This window comes from Myotis yumanensis, unplaced genomic scaffold (assembly GCF_028538775.1).
Source record: "Myotis yumanensis isolate MYYU_CA2020_CCGP unplaced genomic scaffold, mMyoYum1.0.hap1 SCAF_16, whole genome shotgun sequence".
Classification (NCBI taxonomy): Eukaryota; Metazoa; Chordata; class Mammalia; order Chiroptera; family Vespertilionidae; genus Myotis; species Myotis yumanensis.
In genome coordinates this window covers 20,491,919-20,516,495 of record NW_027223767.1, presented here as the reverse complement: position 1 = coordinate 20,516,495, position 24,577 = coordinate 20,491,919, and the positions used below count along the sequence as shown (strand labels likewise).

General features: G+C 35.7%; 1 protein-coding gene across 2 annotated transcripts in view; it reads left to right on the top strand.

Annotated features, from left to right (window-relative positions):
- TAOK1 (TAO kinase 1) overlaps window positions 1-24,577 on the top strand; it is a 113,408-nt gene that overhangs the window by 57,493 nt on the left and 31,338 nt on the right. Inside the window, exons 8-16 of one of the 2 annotated variants that reach the window (XM_070394497.1) lie at window positions 3,311-3,402; window positions 5,249-5,342; window positions 8,808-8,889; window positions 9,771-9,938; window positions 13,118-13,321; window positions 15,257-15,391; window positions 20,124-20,360; window positions 21,862-21,990; window positions 23,734-23,937. In XM_070394497.1, the coding sequence (XP_070250598.1) occupies window positions 3,311-3,402; window positions 5,249-5,342; window positions 8,808-8,889; window positions 9,771-9,938; window positions 13,118-13,321; window positions 15,257-15,391; window positions 20,124-20,360; window positions 21,862-21,990; window positions 23,734-23,937 (1,345 nt within the window). Of the gene's footprint in view, window positions 1-3,310; window positions 3,403-5,248; window positions 5,343-8,807; window positions 8,890-9,770; window positions 9,939-13,117; window positions 13,322-15,256; window positions 15,392-20,123; window positions 20,361-21,861; window positions 21,991-23,733; window positions 23,938-24,577 lie in introns of those variants that run through there. The other variant, XM_070394499.1, reaches the window with a different exon arrangement.

The window sequence follows — 24,577 nt, the reverse complement described above, 5'->3', positions numbered from 1 at the left end:
TTTACTCATGGTCCACGTTTTCTTTCGTATTATTATTTTTTTAATATATTTTATTGATTTTTTACAGAGAGGAAGGGAGAGAGATAGTTAGAAACATCGATGAGAGAGAAACATCGATCAGCTGCCTCCTGCACACCTCCTTCTGGGGATGTGCCTGCAACCCAGGTACATGCCCTTGACTGGAATCGAACCTGGGACCCTTCAGTCCGCAGGCTGACGTTCTGTCCACTGAGCCAAACCGGTTTTGGCTTCTTTCGTATTATTATCTGCCTCATACGGTGGGTGTGGAAGTGAAAAAATTTCAATAAAAATTGAAGTGGGGAGTAGATAGAAATAGTAAGTGTAAATTTGTGTTTTCTTTAGGTTTATATTTACTATATATCAATGATCTTCAGACTAACATACCTCAAGACTGGTAGCTAAATTGGAGTTTGGGGTGTTGTTTTTTATATGTTATAGAGAATTTAAAATACACATAAAAGTCAACAAGAGTGTCCTGGCCGGGTAGCTCAGTTGGTTAGAGCATCATCCCCATGTGCTAGGGCAACCGTGGGCAAACTATGGCCCGTTTGAAATGAATAAAACTAAAAAAAAAAAAAGACCGTACCCTTTTATGTAATGATGTTTACTTTGAATTTATATTAGTTCACACAAACACTCCATCCATGCTTTTGTTCCGGCCCTCCGGTCCAGTTTAAGAACCCATTGTGGCCCTTGAGTCAAAAAGTTTGCCCACCCCTGTGCTATAGGGTATGGGTCCTATCCCCAGTTAGGGCACATACAGGAATCAACCAATGAATGCATACATAAATGGAAAAATAAACTGATGTTTTCCTCTCTAAGATCAATCAAACAATAAAAAAATTTAAAGTCAAGAAAAGTATAATAAATCTTCACATACCACTCACCCCAACGACATTATCCCATGGCCATTCCCAACCTATGTCTTCACTCCTCTCCCCTTCTTCTCCACCCCTCAGTTATTTTGAAGCAAATTCTAGACAACATGTAATTTTAACCATAAATAATTTAGTATTAATGTCAGCAAGTTTGAAGGGAATAATTTTCAACTTCTATCCATATGTGTCCTATTTCTCTGTATATGCAGAGAGTGTTGTCTTAGGTCCACTACATCTTTTTTCCCATGGACCTTTCAAATCTCCTTTCTCCCACTTTATAAAAGAAAGGCTTCTTGCCCATTCTGTATATTATAATGATGCATTGCCCTGGGATATAAAAGCCTCAAAGCAGCACCAGAGGGACAATTTCAGAATATAATCTGTAAAAAACATTGAAGAATCAGGACACAAACTCTTAGTAAGGCCTGGTGCCTTTTTTATTATCTCTTTTCACATTCCTTTATTCCTTGCATTTTATTTTTTCTCCCCAGTTATCTTTCCTCCCTTCTTTTTTTTTCTAATTGTAGAATTCATAACCAAGATGGTTGTCATAGGGACACATTAACATGTTATTTGTATTGAAAAATGAAGTCAGATTTTTTTCTGACAGATGATTCTGATTCGACTGATTGATAGCATGAACACTGGCTTTGCTAATTAAGTTATATGGTAGTGGTTTTGATAAATTGAATGAGCTCATTCTGCAGCTCCAAGTTTTAAATATCTTTAAAGCAGATATACAATATACTGTGTGTGTGTACACTGTGCATTATATCTTTTGCAAATATTAAATTATTAAAATTTAGGTATAAACTCAAATGTGCAAGGGGATACTAGTTTTTATAATTTCACTGGAGGTAAATGAGTAAAAAAAATTTGAAGACTACCCTAACCGATTTGGCTCAGTGGATAGAGCGTCAGCCTGCGGACTAAAGGGTCCCAGCTTCAATTCCAGTCAGGGGCATGTACCTTGGTTGCGAGCATATCCCCAGTAGGGGGTGTGCAGGAGGCAGCTGATCGATGTTTCTCTCCCATCGATGTTTCTAACTCTCTATCCCTCTCCCTTCCTCTGTAAAAAAACAATAAAATATATATTTTTTTAAAAATTTGAAGACCACTGTTCCAGAAGACCAAAAATTTTTTATGTGGACCCTAGTTTAGATAGAGTCTCCCTCCCCTATATAAAACAAAGGTTCTGTGAGCAAATAATATTTCTTAATGGTTCTCTTTAGAAATTAATGGTGAATATTAGATATTTTAAAAGCCCCATGAAGTTCTACAATTTAAAAAAATTACTTGTTTAATTTTGTTTAAACTTACTTCAACATTTTAAAGAACATATTGGAAACACCCAATTATTGATGATTGAAAATTTACTTTATTTACATATTTATTAGTTTGGGGTTTTTTGAGTTTTTCTTCATATTTGTTAATTTGTATGTAGTGTATTTGGAACACAGGAACTAGGCAATATTTACATGTCTTTGCATGAGCACACACACAGGGGTTCCTGGTGACAAACTCATTAAAGTCGGTGAGTGTTTTTAAGTGTCTGACTGTGCTTAACTCCAAATGCAAATGAAGTGTAAGGTTAAAGTACCATAAAAAATGTTAGACTCTAGTTGAAGATAAGAATTAATGTTTCATTTTATAACCAAGATACCTATAAGGTTGATAATTGATTGTTTCCATTGTGAGTCTCCCTAGACACTTTTTAAAATTTTTTATTGATTTCAGAGAGAGGAAGGGAGAGGGAGAGAGAGAGAGAAACATCAATGATGAGAGAATCATTGATTGGCTGCCTCCTGCATGCTCTCTACTGGGGACAGAGCCTGCAACCCCAAATCAAACCAGGACCTCCTGTTACGCGGGTCAACACTCAACCACTGAGCAACTCCAGCCGGGCTAAGACACACTTTTATCACAGAACACTATTTTTATTTGAAAGACTGACAAACTATGGTAATTAGTGTTGGTTATTATGGCAAATATTTTCTTAAATAAATGAAGTGAGCTTGTAACTTCAAGGAAGATAATTTCTGGTATTCATTCCCTCTTTCTAGCAAAAGTTAGATGTTTGTAATTGGATCCTGAGGCCACCACTGGCCTAAAGGATATACAATATTAGAATCTGCGAGCTTGAACAGATGCAGAATACAACCCCCTCTGTGGCATCCTTCCTTTAGGATGCTATTATATGATCATGACAGATAGTAAAAATAAGTCTTATACTAACTGTGCAATGGTAACTATTTACCTTACAACCTGTAATGTATTCATTTCCCATTATAAAAATTCTTATGTCCAGATATATTATCTGCAATTCACACAGGTGTTCTCCATGTAGATAGTCATTATATTTTAATGAATATTACAATTTTTTTAACTTTAAATGACATTTTATATTTTAGGATGGCCCCAGAAGTAATTTTAGCCATGGATGAAGGACAGTATGATGGCAAAGTAGATGTATGGTCTCTTGGAATAACATGTATTGAACTAGGTAAGCATTCTTTAATATTACTGTGTAGTAAGATTTAATCAATGTCTTGCATCAATCCTATACCAAATTATAGGTTTGTTTTTTATTTTGTCAGTTACTAAGGGGAGCAATAAATTTATTAAAGTTTTCATTTTGGTGACCAGTTATTTTTTTATGTATTAGGTTAAGTATATTATATTTGCTCTGTTAAATTAGATCTAAAAAAATTTTCACTATGGGTCAAAGTATCTATGTCTAATATTAATGAGTATTTGTTAAACACCTGGAATATGTCTATATTTACTAGATTTACCATATATAGCAGATCTCTAAAGCATTTGTGAATTACTTACCTCTACCTAAGATACTTAAGACTTTAAGTTAGGTATGATAATTAGAAGTCAGGCTGTATGTCATATTGTATGTAGTATTTTGATTTTGTGCACACATTTTATTCTGTTGCCCATGAATGGAACTATGCTTAAGGCAGTGGACTATCTTAACTTTACTAACATTCCCACTGTAAGTGAACCAGGTAGGTAATTGATCTGTCACTGTAATCAAAGAGGATGAACATCTTGCTCTTGATTCCCCAAGCTACCCGCCCTCCCCCCTTCCACATTAGCCCAATATCCTTTCCTTTTTTTCTTCTTACAGGAATATTCTATTAAACTTTATTTAAAAGTGGGAAATATTGGGAATATTTACTTAAACACTTCTAGTAGTAATCAAGGATTGAAAAGAAGATGTTAATAGTAAAATCTATGTGTAATTTTGATAAATCAGTATCAACCTGGGTTTGTTAGTAGTTTTCTAAAACAAGGAATAGGGAAATTGAGGTAAAAATAAAAGTAAAGATTGCTTATCATTACACAGTAGATGAATATTTCCAATACAACCAGACTGTTTCTACCTTGCAGTCTAATATTTTCCAAAATACTATTTTTGCTTGTATTGGAATTCCTATATTAACCATTGCCTTCAGGCTTTATATCATTTTTAAGTTTGACAACATCAGTAAACTGAGGTTTGGAGACTATCATAATGTCATTTTCTTCTTATCTTTTGGTCTCATTTTGAGGTTTATAAAATGTTTCTTCCATTTGAAAGTATCTTTTTTTTTAAATATGATTAAATTTAGGTTACACATCTTTGGCAGGAACACCACAGAAGTAGATGTTAAAATTTAAGACACATCTCTAGTGTCTTACATTTTACTTTAAGACTCTAGAGAAAGAAGAGCAAATTCAACCCAAAATAAGCAGAAGAAAGAATAAAAAAGGTCAAAGCAAAAATCAATTAAATAGAAAACAAATACAATAGAAAAAATAAATCAAAAACTAGTTATTCAAGATAATTGATAAACCTCTAGCCAGATTTATCAGGCAAGAAAGAAAGAAGACACAAATTACCAGTATCAGCTGTGAGAAGTAACTTCACTACAGATTTTACAGGCATTAAAAGGACTCTTAGGAAATAGTACGAATATTTTTAAGTTACTAAATTTAACAACTTAGATAAAATAGACAATTTTCTTGAAGGACACAAATGAACAAAGCTCACTTTTGGTACAGAGGACATTATTTGACATATGATTGAAACTTGAATGGGGTTTGAGGACTAGATGAAAGTCATGTATCAGCATTAATGGCCTGATTTAATGGAGGTATTATTGTTCTTAGTAGGGTGTTCTTGTTTTAATGTATTTAGGAATGGTAGAGCATCAATTCAGCAATTTAATCTAAATTGATATACTTGAATGTGTTTTTTTAACTCAACTTGCAATTTTTTTGCCAAGTTTGAAATTATTTTAAAAAAACTTTAACAATATTTGCAAGAACAATAACAAGTTTTCTTTCTCTTACAGCGGAAAGAAAGCCTCCTTTATTTAATATGAATGCAATGAGTGCCTTATATCACATAGCCCAAAATGAATCCCCTACACTACAGTCTAATGAATGGTGAGTATTGCTAAGAGATACATTACTCAACATTTTATAAATTAAATCCGTTCTTATAATGTTATCAAAATGATTTCATTTGAACTAGGTAAAATGTATTTCTATCTGAAGAGAGATGAAAATAGGCTTATTCCTGTAACAGTAGTCTAATTAATCCATCATTGCTTTGGAGTATGTTTATTTTTATTGGCTTACTAGAGGCCCGGTGCACAAAAATTTGTGCACTCGGGGTTGGGGGGCAGCCTGGCCAGTGCCCTCTCACAGTCTGGGACCCCTCGGGAGATAACGACCTGCTGGCTTAGGCCTGCTCCCAGGTGGCAGAGGGCAGGCCCAATCCCTAGGTGCAGCCCCTGGTCAGGCTCAGAGCAGGGCCGATTGGGGAGTTGAGGCGCCGCCCTGTCATGCACAGAGCAAGGTGGATTGGGAGGTTGTGATGCCACCTTCAGTCACGCTCAGGGTAGGGCCGATTGGGGGGTTGGGGCACCGCCCCCTGTCACACTCAAGGCAGGGTCGATGGGGAGGTTGGGGCGCCACCCCCTGTCATGCACAGAGCAGGGCCGATGAGGGGGTTGGGGCGTTGCCCCCTGTCATGCACAGAGCAGGGCCGATCAGGGGGTTGAGGCGCTGCCCCCTGTCACGCACAGAGCAGGGCCCATCAGGGGTGTTGGGGCTCCGTACCTGTCACGCACAGAGCAGGGCCAATCAGGGGTTTGGTGCGCTGCACCTTGTCAAACACAGAGCCACAGGGCAATCAGGGGATTGGGGAGCTCCCCCCTATCAGGCACAGAGCAGGGCTGATCAGGGGGTTGGGGTGCCTTCCCCTGTCACAAACAGAGCAGGGCAGATAGGGAGGTTGTGGCCCCGTCCCCTGTCACACACAGAGCCGCAGGGCGATCAGGGGGTTTGGGCGCTGCCCCCTGTCACACTGATCCCGGTGCCGGGAGCCTCGCTGCTCTGCTGATCCCGGTGCTGGGAGGCATATTACCCTTTTACTATATAGGATAGAGGCCTGGTGCAAGGGTGGGGGCTGGCTGGTTTGCCCTGAAGGGTGTCCTGGATCAGGGTGGGGGTCCCCACTGGGGTGCCTGGCCAGCCTGGGTGAGGGGCTGAGGGCTGTTTTCCGGAAGCGAGTGACTAAAGCTTCCAACCGCTCCTTGTTTTCTTTTTTTTTTTATTCTGGGCCAGCTTTAGCTCTGAGGCCTCGCCGCTGAAAACATCGATACAATGTTGCTAAAGCTCGGCTGAATGAAAGCTGGTCTCTGGGGTTTTGTTTACCTTCTTATTTGCAACATAGTACATAGTTACTTAGAGTTGTAGCTCAGAGGCCAGCAAGTGAGGCGGGGAATGTTTGAGTCTGCAGCAAGCAAGCCTCATGTTCGCTTCCAGCTGCCTGGCTGCCGGCCGCCATCTTGGCTGACAGTTAATTTGCATATACTCACTGATTAGCCAATGAAAAGGGTAGCGGTCGTACGCCAATTACCATGTTTCTCTTTTATTAGTGTAGATTAAGAGACGTTATCCTGTATGCTATTGGCTTGTTTAATTCCCTCAGTGAACCTGAGTTAAATAAACTCTTGATAAAGATAAATAAAATAAAATTGGTTTATTTTACCCCTATATCTTGTTTATCCTTTATTATTATATCTGCTTTTCATAGCATATGCATCTCAGTGATGCTACATGGAAGCAAATACTGCTTTTTACCAAAATTTATATTTTCTTTGAACTTTAGGAATATATATTACCCTGATTATATAATAAATAACACAATTTAAACATTAATATTTTATAACTAAAATATGTAGATTGCGATACCTGTAGTGATATTTTGTTGGAGAATGGTTTATAATTTATATGGTATTAAAAAACATAGATAAAATGAATTGATTTATCAGAATTATCAGATAATTTATAACTTTGTGATTATTCTAGTTTTTATGTTATTTATTATTCAGAATGCTCTGATGTTCCTTTTGCTAGTGCTTCCTTGATTTGATAAAATGAAGTTCATTTATGTAAAGAAGTTTATGTAAAACAGATTGATAGTTTTTAAAAACTAGAATTTTTATTAGTGATAGAAAATTTTAGTGGGAAATTAATTCTTCAGGTGTATCTAGCATTTGAAAAATTATAGGAGAAATTCTAGTCCTATATAATAAAGAGGTAATATGCTAATTAGACCAGACGGCGGAATGACCTTCTGGAACGACCTTCCTGGCAACCTTCTGGAACGACCAGTGGGCAGGGGGACAGGCCACAAGGCAGCCAGAGCTCTGAGGGCCTATTCTTGCACAATTTTCGTGCATCAGGCCTCTAGTATATTTAATAAATACTTTAAAATTCACAAGTAGATGCATAAATTAGTGATACTTTATTTTTTAAGGATTACATAATTAAGACACATAAATTAGAGACATATAGAAGAAATCTTTTGGCACAGTTTAGTATTATGGTACATATAAATAATAAATATATTGAACACAGACTTAGATTCTTTGGGGATTCAAAAAAATTCTTGCACAAGGAACATAAAATGTTATTTGATATTTGAAGACAAACGATAAATTATTACTTACTGCCTTGCTCACTGAACTCTTCTCATAACACGCTATAATAATATGTTGCAGACTTCTAATGTTTTTAAAAATAACATAATTGGTTTTCTGGGTTTAATGGAAATTTTATCCATTTGTTCAGGGATATCAAATAGGTATACAAAATGCTCCCTCCAAAGCTAAGAGTGATGTTCTGAAACATGCTATATAGGAGATAATCCAAGAACCAAACAAGAAAGAGATGGCTTAGAGAAGAGAGAAAACAAATTGAGAAGAATGCCATTTTAGATTTGAATGCAAAGAAGAAAAAAATTGACTTTCCTAATTTTGCCATAATTTAGAACGAGTTGTGTTATTATGTGAGAGCAAGATTTTTAAATAATCTGTGCAAATTCATCTTTGAAAAATGGTAAAGGTTCACTGGTTGCTTTAGATCAGTGGTTCTCAACCTTCCTAATGCTGCGACCCTTTAATACAGTTCCTCATGTTGTGGTGACCCCCAACCATAAAATTATTTTCATTGCTACTTCATAACTGTAATTTTGCTACTGTTATGAACCGTAATGTAAATATCTGATATGCAGGATGTATTTTCATTGTTACAAATTGAACATAATTAAAGCATAGTGATTAATCACAAAAACAATATGTAATTATATATGTGTTTTCCGATGGTCTTAGGCGACCCCTGTGAAAGGGTCGTTCGACCCCCAAAGGGATCGCGACCCACAGGTTGAGAACCGCTGCTTTAGATGGTTTTCATAGATTTATATGAAATACATAGTGTATCGTGTCTGCTTGCTTTTACAATTTTTCCCATCCCCCCTCCCACCAATAGGCACATACCTTGATTTGTGGATCTGTTTTTAAAAATAGCAATATGTTCACTTGATACTTTCCTTTACAATAGGTCTGATTATTTTCGCAACTTTGTAGATTCTTGCCTCCAGAAAATCCCTCAAGATCGCCCTACATCAGAGGAACTTTTAAAGGTCAGTTTATATTCTTAAATCGGTTTTTTATCCCTAAGAAATTATTTTTTAAAATGTGCTTTATTCTTCTTTGATTCTGAATCAGTATTAAGAATGCTCTACCAGCCCTAGCCAGTTTGGCTCAGTGGATAGAGCGCCGGCCTACTGACCAAAGGGTCCCAGGTTTGATTCCCGTCCAGGGCATGTGGTTGCAGGCTCCTCCCCAGCCTGGGCCATGGTCGAGGCGCCTGCAGGAGGCAACCAATCAATGTGTTTCTCTGACATCGATATTTTTCTCTGTCTTTCCCTCTCTCTTCCTCTCTCTGAAATTAATAAAAACATTTTTAAAAAGAAATGAAAAATCACTAATATAATGGCTTTTAATCAGCTGCTAGTGTTTTATGAAGTGTTGCTTATGGAACATATAAAGGAGCCAATAATATCAAGGTTTCATGTGACATAAAACCACCATCAGTAAATACATTCCTGTTGAAACCTAACTAAGAACTAACGTGCCTTATCTGTGAAATCAGCAGTTCTAGAATATGTAAACCTTTATTTAGCCTTTATTTAGGGCTCTAATTTAATAATTGAACTTAATTCTTAGAGTTTAATTAGACTTTTTGACTATTTTAACTCAGTGTTTTCAGTTGGCCAACAAAAGTATCATGTTCAAAGTTTTTATAAAATTTGCAGGGGTGGTTATGTAGGCACAGAGTATATATGTGTAAATGACAACTTTGTAAATGAAAGAAGTCAGAAGTATAATAGAATTAGATAGCTATAGATTATATGCAATATCTATCATAATTATTTAGGATAGTAATTCTAGGAGGGGTACATTTGTACTAATTAAAAAATATATACAGCATAGGTTTTAACTTTTGCTTTCTCTTATCTAGCACATGTTTGTTCTTCGGGAGCGCCCTGAAACAGTGTTAATAGATCTCATTCAAAGGACAAAGGATGCAGTAAGAGAGCTGGACAATCTGCAATATAGAAAAATGAAGAAACTCCTTTTCCAGGAGGCACATAATGGACCAGCAGTAGAAGCACAGGAAGAAGAAGAGGTAATAACTTGGAAATTACTGAAATATTGAGCTCTCTTCATTGGCTTCTTTCCTTATATAATCTGTCTTGTCACAAATCTTTTAGATCAGTGGTTCCTAGATTGTGTTTTCTTACCTGAGGTCCTGTAAGGATCCCTATCTTTTTCCTGTAAGGATCCCAGGTGGGAAAAAGATTTTGCATTATTTAAACCCAACCCCTTCTTTTTTTAAAAAAAAAATATATTTTATTAATTTTTTACAGAGAGGAAGGGAGAGGGATGGAGAATTAGAAACATCGATGAGAGAGAAACATCGATCAGCTGCCTCCTGCACACTCCCCCAACTGGGGATGTGCCCGCAACCAAGGTACATGCCCTTGACCAGAATCGAACCTGGGACCCTTCAGTCCACAGGCCGACGCTCTATCCACTGAGCCAAACCGGTCAGGGCAAACCCAACCCCTTCTTAATGTACATTGGCATAGTAAAGCCCTGCGAGTCCTTTTATTAAAGAAACCTGTTCAACTTTATTTAATGTAGTCCCTCTCAAAGTTCTTGGCCACTGAACCCTTGTGTTTTTTTTTTTTACTATTCTCCAATTTCATGGGACACGCTTTTGGAAATATTTGAAATAATAAACTCTGGAAGTTGCCAATACTCACTCAGAAAGTTACCAAGTGTTCTACTTTGTCCCTATAGACACTTGATTCTTTTCAGTTCTCTACAATTTTATTCCATCTACACAGTTCTAAAATACTAATTTTACAGATGAGTAAAGCAAGGCTCAGAATGGTTAATTCACCTTATCTTTTTCACTCTAAATATTTTCAGTTTTCTTCTGTATTTCTGTTAGAATTCCAAAGCTTTGATTTTTTTTTTTGTATTACTTTCCAGTGAAGGAGATCACTTTGCATTCTGAAACCAGGAGCAGTAGTTACTTACTTTTCTTTTTAATAGTGCTTCATAGTTAATGAACTATAAAATACAATACTTTCTTAACTTACAGTTTTTTGTTTTTATTTTATTAATTCTTATAATAGTCATTAGAAAATTGTTTGGGGCTATTTTAAATATATGAATATTTTAGCAGAGTTATGAAATAATAAAATTCTAATGTAGTTAAATCTATAATTTTAATGTAGCATCTTTGATAGGCTAGGGATATATAAGTTCATACATGTATGAGGTATATATCTATAAAATATATTTCTTTATTGGTTTCAGAGAGGAAGGGAGAAAGGAGAGAGAGATAGAAACATCAGTGATGATGCCCTATCTGGTTTGGCTCAGGGGATAGAGTGTCGGCCTGTGGACTGAAAGGTCCCAGGTTCGATTCCGGTCAAGGGCATGTACCTTCGTTGCGGGCACATCCCCAGTAGGAGGTGTGCAGGAGGCGGCTGATTGATGTTTCTCTCTCATCGATGTTTCTAACTCTCTATCCCTCTCCCTTCCTCTCTGTAAAAAATTCAATAAAAATATATTTTTTTTAAAAAAGAAACGTCAATGATGAGAGAGAATCATTGATTGGCTGCCTCCTGCACACACCCCACTGGAGATTGAGCCCGCAACCCAGGCATGTGCCCTTGGCCGGAATCGAACCTGGGACCCTTCAGTCCGCAGGCCGATGCTCTATCCACTGAGCCAAGCCGGCCAGGGCAAGATATATATCTATATATAATGAGAGATTAGAGATATACACACCATGGGTCTATATCAGTGGTTCCCAACGTGGGGCACAGGCCCTACATGGGGGCAATTTGATTTTTAAGGGGGGCAATTCAAGAATGAGTTATGAACAGTGAATTTTTTGCATTTCTTATGGTTCTAGGGGCCTCATATACAGTATTTAAATATATAGTGACGTATTTATGCATTTTAGCTCTCTCTTATATGTTTTGAAACTTTGCTATTTTTTCATATCACTTCATATATTATTATTTTTTAAACAATTTCTTAGTGATTTCTTCCTCAGTACTTCAATTGTCCTTTCATTCTTTTATTTTTCTCTTTCATGGATGCCATGTTCTTTGGAAGCTTGTTTAGACCAAGTTAATGGCCTTTTAGGCTTCCTCCATGTGAATAGGAGTTCAGTTTTAAATAATAAGAATTATATGTCACAGGTGGGGCATGGTCAAAAAAAGATTGGGAACTACTGGTCTATATTAATTAAATTCTGCATATCTTTAAAAAATTCTGCATGTCTTATAGAATTTTGATATGGTAAGACTGCTATTACGTTGGTGCCTAGATACCATTGCTTGCCTGGTTACTTCAGAAAAACAATCTTATGATTATGATTAAATACTTAAGTAATATGTCATTTTCAATTTACACAAAAATGGATAAGAATTAATGTTAATTATATGGTGGTAGAGGATGGGCTAGAGATTTTATACTGAGAAAGAAAGGAAAATCTATAATAATAAAAGTGTAATATGCTAATTAGACTGGACAGCCAAATGACCTTCTGGACAAAGCCAGGGCTGTGAGGGCTGAGGCAAGCTGCTGTGGCTGTGAGGGCCGAGCCCCTTGCTTGAATTTTGTGCATCGGGCCTCTAGTATACTTATAAAAGGCTTCAATAAAAAATAATTAAAAGGGGTTGTTTAGCCGTAGCCGGTTTGGCTCAGAGGATAGAGCATCGGCCTGCAGACTGAAGGGTCCCAGGTTCGATTCTGGTCAAGGGCACATGCCCAGCTTGTGGGCTCGATCCCCAGTGAGGGGTGTGCAGGAGGCAGCAGATCAGTGATTCTCTCTCATCATTGATGTTTCTATCTCTCCTTACTTCCTCTCTGCAATCAATAAAAATATTTAAAAGGGTGTGGTGGGGGGTGGATTGTTTATAAGATTAAAAAAAAAAAGTTGGGGCTTGTTTTAACCATGGGAATCATTGAGAAATGAGCATAATCTCTATATATAGCCCATGAATTGTGTGGTAGAAATGGATTTTAAAAATATCAGTTTAGAGAAAATGCTACACTTTAGAAATAACCCAAAACTGATTAGCTGACTTTTACCCACGGTTGGGTTTTTTTACTGACAAGGAACAGTTGGTAAACTTACTGGTTTGACAATTAAGGGGGATTTCTCATGATAGACCTGTGACTTTCTTAAGACTGTATGCCAAGCAATGTGCAAGGTACTTTGTATTCAAGAATTCAAAAGAAATACCGATATTTGAACCTAATGCTCTTTTCCCTTAGGAACAAGATCATGGTGTTGGACGGACAGGAACAGTGAATAGTGTTGGAAGTAATCAGTCTATTCCCAGTATGTCCATTAGTGCCAGTAGCCAAAGCAGTAGTGTTAACAGTCTTCCAGATGCCTCGGATGACAAGAGTGAGCTAGACATGATGGAGGGAGACCATACAGTGATGTCTAATAGTTCTGTCATCCACTTAAAACCTGTGAGTATTTGGGTTTTTAGTGAAAAATTTCAACTTTGGTAAATAATTTTCTTTATCTGACTACTGTAAGAGGAATTTTTTTTTAATGTTTCAGAAATTTGGAACAATAGGCTTGTTAATTCCCAATGTAATGTCTGCATTTGGGAAACTAATGTTTTGAGAATATAAAAATAATGTTTTTTAAAATTTTAGAAGAAATACAAAAATAAGATACATAATGTATTATTTGAAGTACTAAGATGGGAAATAAAGTTTTTTAAAATAGTAAGTATACACATGAAATTAGTGATAATGGTTGCTTTTGGGGAGTGGGAGAAAGGATTAAGATGATCAAAAGTAACTTTGGGTCCTGGCCAGTGTTAGACCATCATCCTATGCACCAAAGGGTCATGAACACAATTCCCTGTCAAGGCACATACCTGAGGCAACCAATGGAAGTTTCTCTCTTTCTCTCCTTCTCCTTTCCTCTCTTTCTTGAATCAATGAAAGTAATATCCTCAGGTGAGGATTAAAAAAAACCACAACTTTTGCATTATCCATGTTTACATGTTTAAAATAAAATTGAGTATAGTTTATGCATAATCCATGGACACAGACAATAGTGCAGTGAAGGCCTGGGGAGGGGACAGGAGTGGGGAGGAGGGGATGAATGGGGGTAAAAAGGTGGACATCTGTAATACTTACAACAATAAAGATAACTTTTTTAAAAAAACTGAGTGTAGTTACAGAAAAGTATAAATTCTGTATATAAGAAATCGGGTTGTATGCTACATTATTTGCACTTTCAAGTATAAAATTTTTAATTTTCTTAAAAATATTTGAGGTCAGGTAGCTCCTTTTAGCAATTATTAGGAATGCTTCCTTTTTAACTTAACAGCTTGTGGTATTACCTAAAATGTTAGTAAACACCATTAGCTAAAAGGTGGAACCAACATAAGTGTCCATCAATGAATGAATAAACAAAACGTGGTATATACATCTAATGGAATATTATTCAGCTATAAAATGGAATGAAATTCTGATTGCTACATGGAGTGAACCTTGAAAACATGCTAAGTGATACAAACCAGATGCAAAAAGACAAATATTGTGTAATTCCATTTATATGAAATATCTAGAATAGGCAAATTTGTAGAGTTAGAAAGTAGATTAAAGGGTACCAGGGGCTGAGTAGAGGAAAGTTTTTGTTAATGGATACAGAGTTTCCATTTGGAAATAGTGACAATGGTTGCACAACATTGAGAATGTAATTAATGCCACTGACTTATATACTTAAAGATGGTTAAAATGGCAAATATTATATCACATATATTTTATCAGATATAAGGAGTTATAAGAATGATTAGATAAGTGGAAGTGTTAGAGCAAAATCCTGTTTAATTTTTATATTCTTACAATAGAAACAGCAATATAAAAAATTAGTCCCATAATTAGTTGGTTTCTACTTAATTGACTTCTCTTTAGTTAATGAACTAAGGTAATATATAAGGAAAGACATCAATTTACAACTATTTTTTTATTACTTGGACAAATGGCAGACGCATTATAAAGATATTTTTAAGCTATATTATTGCTTCTAAAACCCAGGAGCCTTCAAGAAATTAATTTCATTGCTGCTGTTTAAAATATTGGCTGCATGTTTCATCATCATTTTCAAGTCATATTAAAGCTTTGCAATTTCACATATGAGTAGGATATAAATCTAGCCTTATACATTTTCTTATCCTGAATCTCTGTGCTATTTCACACACTGAAGAAATGATGTCTCCTGATTCTAATTATGTTGAAAATAAAATATCAGCATTCCTAATTTTCGTTTGTTTTTAAAATTGTGTCTGAGGTTTGTTGATCAGGTTGTCATTTTAAGCTCATTATCTTAAAAGTTCAGATGAACTCTGTTCACCTCAAATAGTGTTGTCTCTTTTTTTTACTTAGGAGGAAGAAAATTATAGAGAAGAGGGAGATCCTAGAACAAGAGCATCAGATCCACAATCTCCACCCCAAGTATCTCGTCATAAATCACACTATCGTAATCGAGAACACTTTGCTACTATACGGACAGCATCACTGGTATGTGCTTCACCTGAATTTGAAGTATATTTTCCATGTTGGACCTTGTCATCTATACTCAAATATAATGATTTTTTTTTTTTTTTTTTTTTTTTTTGTATTTGAGGTTTATTTTGCAAAACATTTATTCAGAATTAAGTGCCTGTTAGGAGAAAGAATATATGAAACACACATTAAACTAATAATATCTTCTGCCCGACTGGCATGGCTCAGTGGTTGAGCATCAACCTATGAACCAGGAGATCAGGGTTTGATTCCCAGTTAGGGCACATGCCCAGGTTGTGGGCTCAATACCCATCGGGGGACTAGCAGGAGGCAGCCACCAATGATTCTCTCTCATCATTGATGTTTCTATCTCTCTCTCCCTTTCCCTTCCTCTCTCAAATCAATAAAAATATTTTTAAAAAATAAATAAACTAATATCTTCAAGACATGTACACAAATAACTAATATGTTAGAATATATTAAGAGTACTACAAGATACTCAATAGGAATTCACATGACTTTCTAAAAAATATATATTTTTTGTTGATTTCAGAGAGGAAGGGTGAGGGAGAGAGAGATAGAAACATCAATGGTGAGAGAGAATTATTGATTGGCTGCCTCCTGCATGTCCCACACCAGGGATTGAGCCCGAAACCTGGGCATGTGCCTGACATAGAATCAAACCGTGACCTTCTGGTTCATTCATAGGTCAGTGTTCAACCACTGAGCCATGCTGGCTGGGCAATTCAGATTACTTTTAATTCAGGGCATAAAGGAAGTATTTATAAAACAAATTGAGCCTTAAATAATTAGTTTTAGGCTGGAGGAAGAGGAAAAATGTTATTTCCACGTAAGAATTGACAAGGAAATACTGAGGCTAAACAAAATGAGGGGGAATGTTTGGAAAATGTCAGGTGATCCAATTTGACATACCCAAAATGTAGTTTTTCTGATTTCCCAAATAACAATAAAAATGATTATTTGCTTATTACAGGAACCCTGTTTTGATGGGGTACTTATAACCTTGATCAGTCAAATAGGTAGGACCAAAGCACAGTAAAGGATTCTAGGCATAGAAAGAAATTATAGAAAAAACTAAAGGCCCAGTGCACAAAATTCGTGCATGGGTAGGTCCCTAGTGGCCTGCCGGCTGTCAGCCAGGGCCTCCCTTCCCCAGCTGTCAGCCGCTGTCTGGGCCTTCCTTCATTCCGCGCTGCCCCTGGTGGTCAGCACACATCATAGTGAATGGTTGAACTCCCAGTCGGTCGAACTCCCGAGGGGACACTTTGCATATTAGGCTTTTATATATATAGATAGGCTATTGGGGAAAATGACAGAAAGAAAAAAAGATATGGGAGTTATCTAACTTGTTAACTACATATGCAGATTTTATAAACCCCATGCTGTGACCCGTGAATCTGTATGACATGTGGGGCGAAGAACACCATCTCCCACCATAATTCGGGTCATTCCTACTATTCTGTAACATCTAAATAACTCTTTGAACAGAGCAAGTGGCAAAGTTGCTTGATTTTTTTCATAGCTATTTTAATAAATATGTAGAGAGGGGCCAGTTTGTGGGGAAACATCTTTGTAACTTGGTATATATTATATGTTTCCCAAGCAAGTCTTCTGTCCCAAAATTTGGCTCCCTCAAATTAATTAAGAGCACTTAAGTTATGGATTTAGAAAACTTAAGATCCATTTCCTTAAACTTAATACTGTAATTTCATTGACTTCAAATAAAAATTCAGAGTATGTAGATTTATGTGCATAGATAGGCATAGCTATAGTATTCAATATATTTACTATACACCATAATTCAGTCTAACTTCTTTTGCCTTGAATTTTTTTCATACAATCAAATGCACAGATCATAGTCAGTTTGAAGAGTTTTTATAATGGTATATACCTATGCTAACCATCCCCTTAAAAAACAGGATTTATAAAATTTCTTGTCATCCCAAAAAGTTCCCTTCATATCCCTCTTTAGTCACTTCCCCATTTTCATGACTTTCTTTTTCTTCACTATTGTTAGGTTTAATTGTTTTTGGATTTTATATAAATAGAATCATACAGAATGTACTCTTTTGAGTTGAGCTTATTTTGCTCAGCTTAATGTTTTTGAGATTCATCTATGTTGTTGTGTTGTCTTTTTTTTTTAGAAAACTAACACTTTATTTTTTTAAATATATTTTTATTTATTTCAGAGAGGAAGGGAGAGGGAATGAGAGATAGAAACATCAATGATGAAATAGAATCATTGATTGGCAGCCTCCTGCACAACCCCCACTGGGGATCGAGCCCACAACCTGGGCATGTGCCCTTGACCAGAATCGAACCCAGGACCCTTCTGTCCACTGAGTCAAACTGGTTAGGGCTGTGTTCAGTCTTTTTTATTACTATAAATAGTTTTCTATTTATTCATTCCTTCTATTGATGAGCATTTGGTTTGAATTCCATTTTGAGCTATTACTCATAGGTTGCTGTGAATATTTTTGTACAAATCTTTATGTAAATATCATGTTTTAATTTCTTTTTGGTAAATACCTAAGCATAGAATTGCAGACTCATAGGGTATATGTATGTTTAACTTTATAAGAAACTGTTGAACAGTTTTCCAGAATGGTTGTATCATTTGATATGCCCATTAGCAATGTATAAGAGTTTTAGTTGGTTCACATCCTATTCAAATTTGGCGTTGTTAGTCTTTTTTATTTTAGCTATTCTGGTGGGTGTCAAATGGAATCTCATAGGGGGTTCTTTTTGTTTTGCATTTCCTTATGACTAAAGATATCACCATAATCACCCCTTATTGTCCATTCATGTATGTTATTTAGTGGGGTGTCTCTTCAAGTCTTTTGCCTGATTTCTTATTCAGATATCCATCCCTTTTCTTTTTTTTTTAATCCTCACTTGAAGATATTTTTCCATTGAATTTTAGAGAAAGTAGAAGAGAGGGGGAAAGATAAAGAGAAATATCGATGTAAGAGAAGCACATTGATTGGTTGCCTCCTGCACAAGCCCTGGGGCCCAGGCCCGGGAGGAGCCTGCAACCGAGGTACATGTACTTGACTGGAGTTGAACCCAGGACCTTTTGGTCTGCAGGCCGACGCTCTCAGGTGTCCATTTTTTTAATATTGATTTGTAGGAGTTCTTTATATAGTCTGGATACAAGTATTATATCTCGTATATATCTTGCAAATATTTTGTCTCCATCTGTGATTTCCTATTCTTTTTCTTACTGTTTTCTTGATGAGAAATCAATTTTTTTAGTTTTAAAATCCAGTTTAAACAACCCAATTTAAAAATGAGTAAAGGACTTGAATGGACATTTATTCAGAAAAGATATACAAATGGCCAACAAGCACATGAAAAGAGATACTCAACATCATTATTCATTAGGGAAATACAAATCAGAACCACAATGAGGTACCACCTCACACCACTAGAATGGCTACTAAAAACAGCAATAACAACAAAAAGGAAACTAAGTGTTGGAGGACATATGGAGAAATTGGAACTCCTGTATACTGCTGGTAGGATGTAAAATGGTTTGGCTGCTGTGGAAACAGTTGAGTATTCCTCGAAAAGATTAACATAGAATTGCCACATGACCCAGCAATTCTACTCCAAGGAATATACCCCAAAGAATTGAAAACATGTATTTAAACAAGTACATGTACACAAATGTTCATAGCAGCATTGTTCACAATAGCCAAAAGGTAGAAATAACACAGATATTTACAATGGGTGAATTGATAAATTATGGCATATGCATACAGTGGAATATTTTTTAGTTATAAAAAGGAATAAAGTACTGATTCATACTATACAATATGGATGAACCTTGAAAACATGCTAAAAGAAAGAACCCAGACACAAGAGGTCACATATTATATGATTCTATTTATATGAAATACCCGGAATAGATAAATCCATAGAAACAAAAAACAGATTGGGGGTTACCTGAAAGGAAGAATCGGGAGCAACTGTATAACAGATAAAGGATTTCTTCTGAGGTGATAAAAAATATTTTGTAACTAGGTACAGGTGGTGGTTGCCTAAAATTATGAATGTAGTAAATACTACTGAGGTATTCACTTTAAAGTGATTGATTTTATTTTATGTGAATTTCACCTCAATTTGAAAATCCAATTTATACATTTTTTTTTCTTTATAGTCAGTGTATTTTGTGTACTGACCAAGAAATATTTGCCTACCCCAAGTTTGTGAAGATATTCTGTTTCCTTCTGCTATATGACTCTGGGTTTTATGTTTAGGTCAAATAACTCTTTTCAAATTAATTTTTGTATGTAGATTGACATAGGAGTTAAGGTTTATTTATTTTTATGCAGAGAACCAGTTGTTTTAGCAGGATTGTTAAAAAAAAAACACTTTCCTCTTTGAATTAAAATGGCTTTTTGGCAGAAATCAATTGACTGAATATGTATGGGTCTATTTCTATATTTTATTCTGTTCCTTTGATCTACTCAGCCTATCCTTAAAAACACACTATTTTGATTACTGAAGTGTATGCTTCCAACTACCACCCCCCGCCTCAAGATTGTTTGCCTATTCCTTTACATTCCCATATAAATTTTAGAACCAGCTTGTCTGTTTAAAAGACCTGCTGGAAATTGCTAGCTGGAATCTCTTACATTAATTGCCTACTTAGTTAATAGCAGAGTGGTCTAAAATGCTTTTGAAAGGAAAATGTTTGCTTTATTTTATTCTTTCCTTCTAGGTTACAAGGCAAATGCAAGAACATGAGCAGGACTCTGAACTTAGAGAACAAATGTCTGGCTATAAGAGAATGAGGCGACAACATCAAAAGCAGCTGATGACTCTAGAAAATAAGCTAAAGGCTGAGATGGATGAACATCGCCTCAGATTAGATAAAGATCTTGAAACTCAACGTAACAATTTTGCTGCAGAAATGGAGAAACTTATCAAGAAACATCAGGCTGCTATGGAAAAAGAGGTGACTGATTCAGTATTACATTTTTTAAACTTTTTAATTTTTTTATTGATTTTTAGAGACAGGAAGAGAGAGAAACAACGCTTTGTTGTTCCACTTATTTCTGCATTCATTGGTTGATTCTTGTATGTGCCCTAACTGAGGTTTGAACCCACAACCTTGGCACATCAGGACAATACTCTAACCAACAGCTACCCGGCCAGGGCTCAGTATTATTAATTTATTTATTCTAACTTTTGATCATCTCAGAATTAATCAAGGTAGCATTTTGGTGTTAGTGTATCTGTTCCCAGAACCAAGCAAATCAATTGGGGAAAAGGAGAAATATTTATATAACCTGTACAATATCAAGTACTGAGTCTGAGAACCAATAGACATGGGATCATCTCCTGATGTTGATAGTTTTATAGTGTCACAGTAGTAAGTCATTCAACTATTCTAGGCCTTTGGATTCCCTGGTAATTGAGGACTTTGAGAAACTTTTTAATAGGTGGTTTAGGTTTCAAAATATCATTCATGATTCTCTTCTCTGTATTTTTTGAAAACATTTTAAAAATTGGTAACAGGATTTTTATATCAGAATAATTGAAGATTATTATAATATACACAACATGTTAGAGGTTATAAATTGAGAGATTAAGGTTTAGCCCATTTGTTTAGTATGATAATGGTGTATTTTTAAGCAGTCTTGTCATGGGAAATCTTTTCTTCTGTTTTTAGTGTCCCATCTGTTTCATTTTATTTTGAGAGTCACATTTTTTCAAGAAAAATGTAAACTTCTCAGTAAATTCACACAAAATCATTAAATATGTCTGGCCAGTCCACATTGAGGCATTGTCATTGTTACCCTTTTCACCCTCCCCCCCTCCAAAAAAAAAAAAGAACCACTCTCTCACAATAGTAGAGAAGTTGGCAAAATAACTTATGGTGTAAATACATACTTGATTTTGAAATAATTTGTGAAAGAATGTACAGGTATTTAGAATCCTGTTAGGCTTTGGGTAGTGTTTTTAATAACTTGAGAAGAGGTAGAAATTAGCATATTTGCAAAAACAATTCATGAAATAAGATGTGCAATATAATTACAGATTTGTTTAAAATATATATGTATATATAAATATATGCATGAAAAAATTAGGAAGAGTATCACCAAAACCAAAATGTTTATATTGGTTATTTCTGGATGCTAAAATCACATAAGATTTTTCTTCTTTGTGTTTTTCTGTATTTCCTAAATGTTCTACAATAGATATGTATCTAATATATAATCAGAAGTAAAACAGATGATATATATTATTTTAAAGATGAATTTTATTTTTCTGATTCTCCTAAAATTCATATAATAAAAGATCTGAGTAATAATAATAATTTGGGAATTCTTATTTTGGTAATGTTTATACTGATTTTATATTCTTGGGGAGCAAAGGTATCATTGGTGATATGTATTAAACTGCTGCTTTGAATCTATTTGACTAATTTGATCCATTTTTAAAATTTCTTACAGGCTAAAGTGATGGCCAATGAGGAGAAAAAATTCCAGCAACATATTCAGGCCCAACAGAAGAAAGAACTGAATAGCTTTTTGGAGTCCCAGAAGAGAGAATACAAACTTCGAAAAGAACAGCTTAAGGAGGTACTTATTTTATAAAAATTGTCAAGGCAGTTATCTGATTGTTAATTATATCCAATCTGATCAACTCATAGAAGCATTAGGATAAATTTCTCTTTTAAATTTTTTTTTTTAATTACAGTTGACATTCAATATTAGTTTCAGGTGTATAGATAGCATAGTGGTTAGACATATAAATTATGAAGTGATCTCCTTAATAAGTCTAGTGTTCACCTGGCACCATACCTAGTTATAACAATATTGACTATATTCCCTATGCAAAATAAAGTTTTCTTTTGTTGCTTGTGTTCACTAAATGTATATCAGTTCGAATGAAGACATTGATTATAATCAATTACTCATCAATGAACTAAGATCCTCAGTTGATTAAGATCTAAAAAGAAACATCTGAAAATATAATTTTACTTATAATAGCTTTCCTATGCATTTATTAAGTAACTGACTTGTTCCATAGTTTGCATACAAATACACCCTTACATTGAGAGCTACTGATTTATGTGGTTTTTATTTTTTTGTTGTTTGAATATTTTATGAACTAAAGTTGCAAAGAATTGGTCTCTTTCTTGATAACGGGAAAGACCATAAGGTTAGTAATCTCTGAAAAATCATTTTATACCTAGGAAAGATGGCTAATTTATATTTATTTTTAACCTAAAAGGCATATTGTGATGCCTTTTAGATTGAAAATATACTAGTGTTAATTAGCATTCTAGGGTTTGCCTCATTGAGTATATTGTCAATGCTCTCATCTTACCCAATAAAATGCATTTTTTCCATTTATTAGTTTATGAGATGTTACTTAAAATGCTGTAGTAAAACATTGGTTTTGATTGTTCAGTGGCTATTAATGCTAAATATTAAATGCCCTTCACGAGGAAGATCTCTGTTCTTCCATGGTTTTGTTGATTTTTCTATTTAATTTTTAATTCTTTTACATTGAGTCTATCCATAATTTTTCAAAAAAAACTTAATATTTAGACTGTTTAAAATCAAGAAGTGAAACATAACTGTATTTTAGCCCTAATTTTAATTCACATACTATTTTTACCTGAAATCATTGCCTTCTGTCACAGAAAAGATTAAAGAAAGGTGTGTTTTACTTCATTTACCAGTCATTTTGTGCTTTTGAAGCTAGAAACCATCATAAATTCAGCTGTGCGAAGTTAAAAGGGTATGCATGCTTTCTGGTGTACATTTTTCTTTCCTGTCCTACTTCATGGATAACTCAAGGAAAAGGAAAATATTACCTACCTCTTTAAGGTCATTGCCCTGCCTATTCATTAGAGAGGACATAGGTAAAATATTTTATTTAAATACTAGAGGCCTGGTGTATGTATTCGGGCACCGGTGGGGATCCCTCGGCCTGGCCTGTGCCTTCTCGCAATCCAGGATCCCTCGGAGGATGTCCGAGAGCCGGTTTTGGCCTGATCCCTGCAGATCAGGCCGAGAGACCCCACTGGTGCACTATCGGGGTCAGGGAGGGACCACAGGAGAGCTCCAGGGTGTGTCTGGCCCATCTCATCCAGTCCCGGTTGGCCGGACCCCAGCAGCAAGCTAACCTACCGGTAGGAGTGTCTGCTTCCTGGTAGTCAGTGCACATCATAGCAACTGGTCAAACAGTTGAACAGTCAGGCACTTAGCATATTAGGCTTTTATTATATAGAATAGGATATCAGATACCAAATGGTACATTCATGTAGTTAATTTTTAAGTATCTTGAACTCAGTGGTTTTTTTATGTTGCTAGGAGCTAAATGAAAACCAGAGCACTCCAAAAAAAGAAAAACAGGAGTGGCTTTCAAAGCAGAAGGAGAATATACAGCATTTCCAAGCAGAAGAAGAGGCTAATCTTCTTCGACGTCAGAGACAATACCTAGAGCTGGAGTGCCGCCGCTTCAAGAGAAGAATGTTACTTGGACGCCATAACTTAGAGCAGGACCTTGTCAGGGAGGTACGTTTAAATGATGTGAAATCAGGATAAAAAAATGTATACACATTTTGAATGATTATTAATTCCAATGAGTTGAATCTAAAAAGAAAAAAAACATTAATTGAGCCATCAGCTGTAAAGTATGTATACATTTTTTGGGACACCGTATGTGTCACTCACATCCCAGCCTCAAGGCCTTTGCACTTACACTTCCCTCTGCCTAAGTCCTTCTTCCCCTGATATCCATGTGACTTGCTTTCTCCCTTCCTTCATACCTCTCTTCACATGTCTCCTCCTCAGATATTCCTTCCTTGATTGCAAAATCCTTCTCCCTTCTTTAAATGTTTTTCTTTGTATTCTCTCTCTCACACATACATGCACTTTTTTGGAGGAAGTCTCACTTCCCCACTAGAATGGAAATTACATGAAGTCACAGGCCCTGGCTGGGTAGGTCAGTTGGTTAGAGTGTCATCCCGATATGCCAAGATTGCAGGTTCAATCCCTGGTCAAGGCACATACAAACATCAACCAATGAATGTATAAATAAGTGGAATAACAAATCAATGTCTCTCTCTCTCTCTCTCTCTCTCTCTCTCTTTCTCCCTCTCTCCCTCTGTCCCCTCTGTCCCCTTTCCTTTCTCTCTAAAATCAATAAATTAAA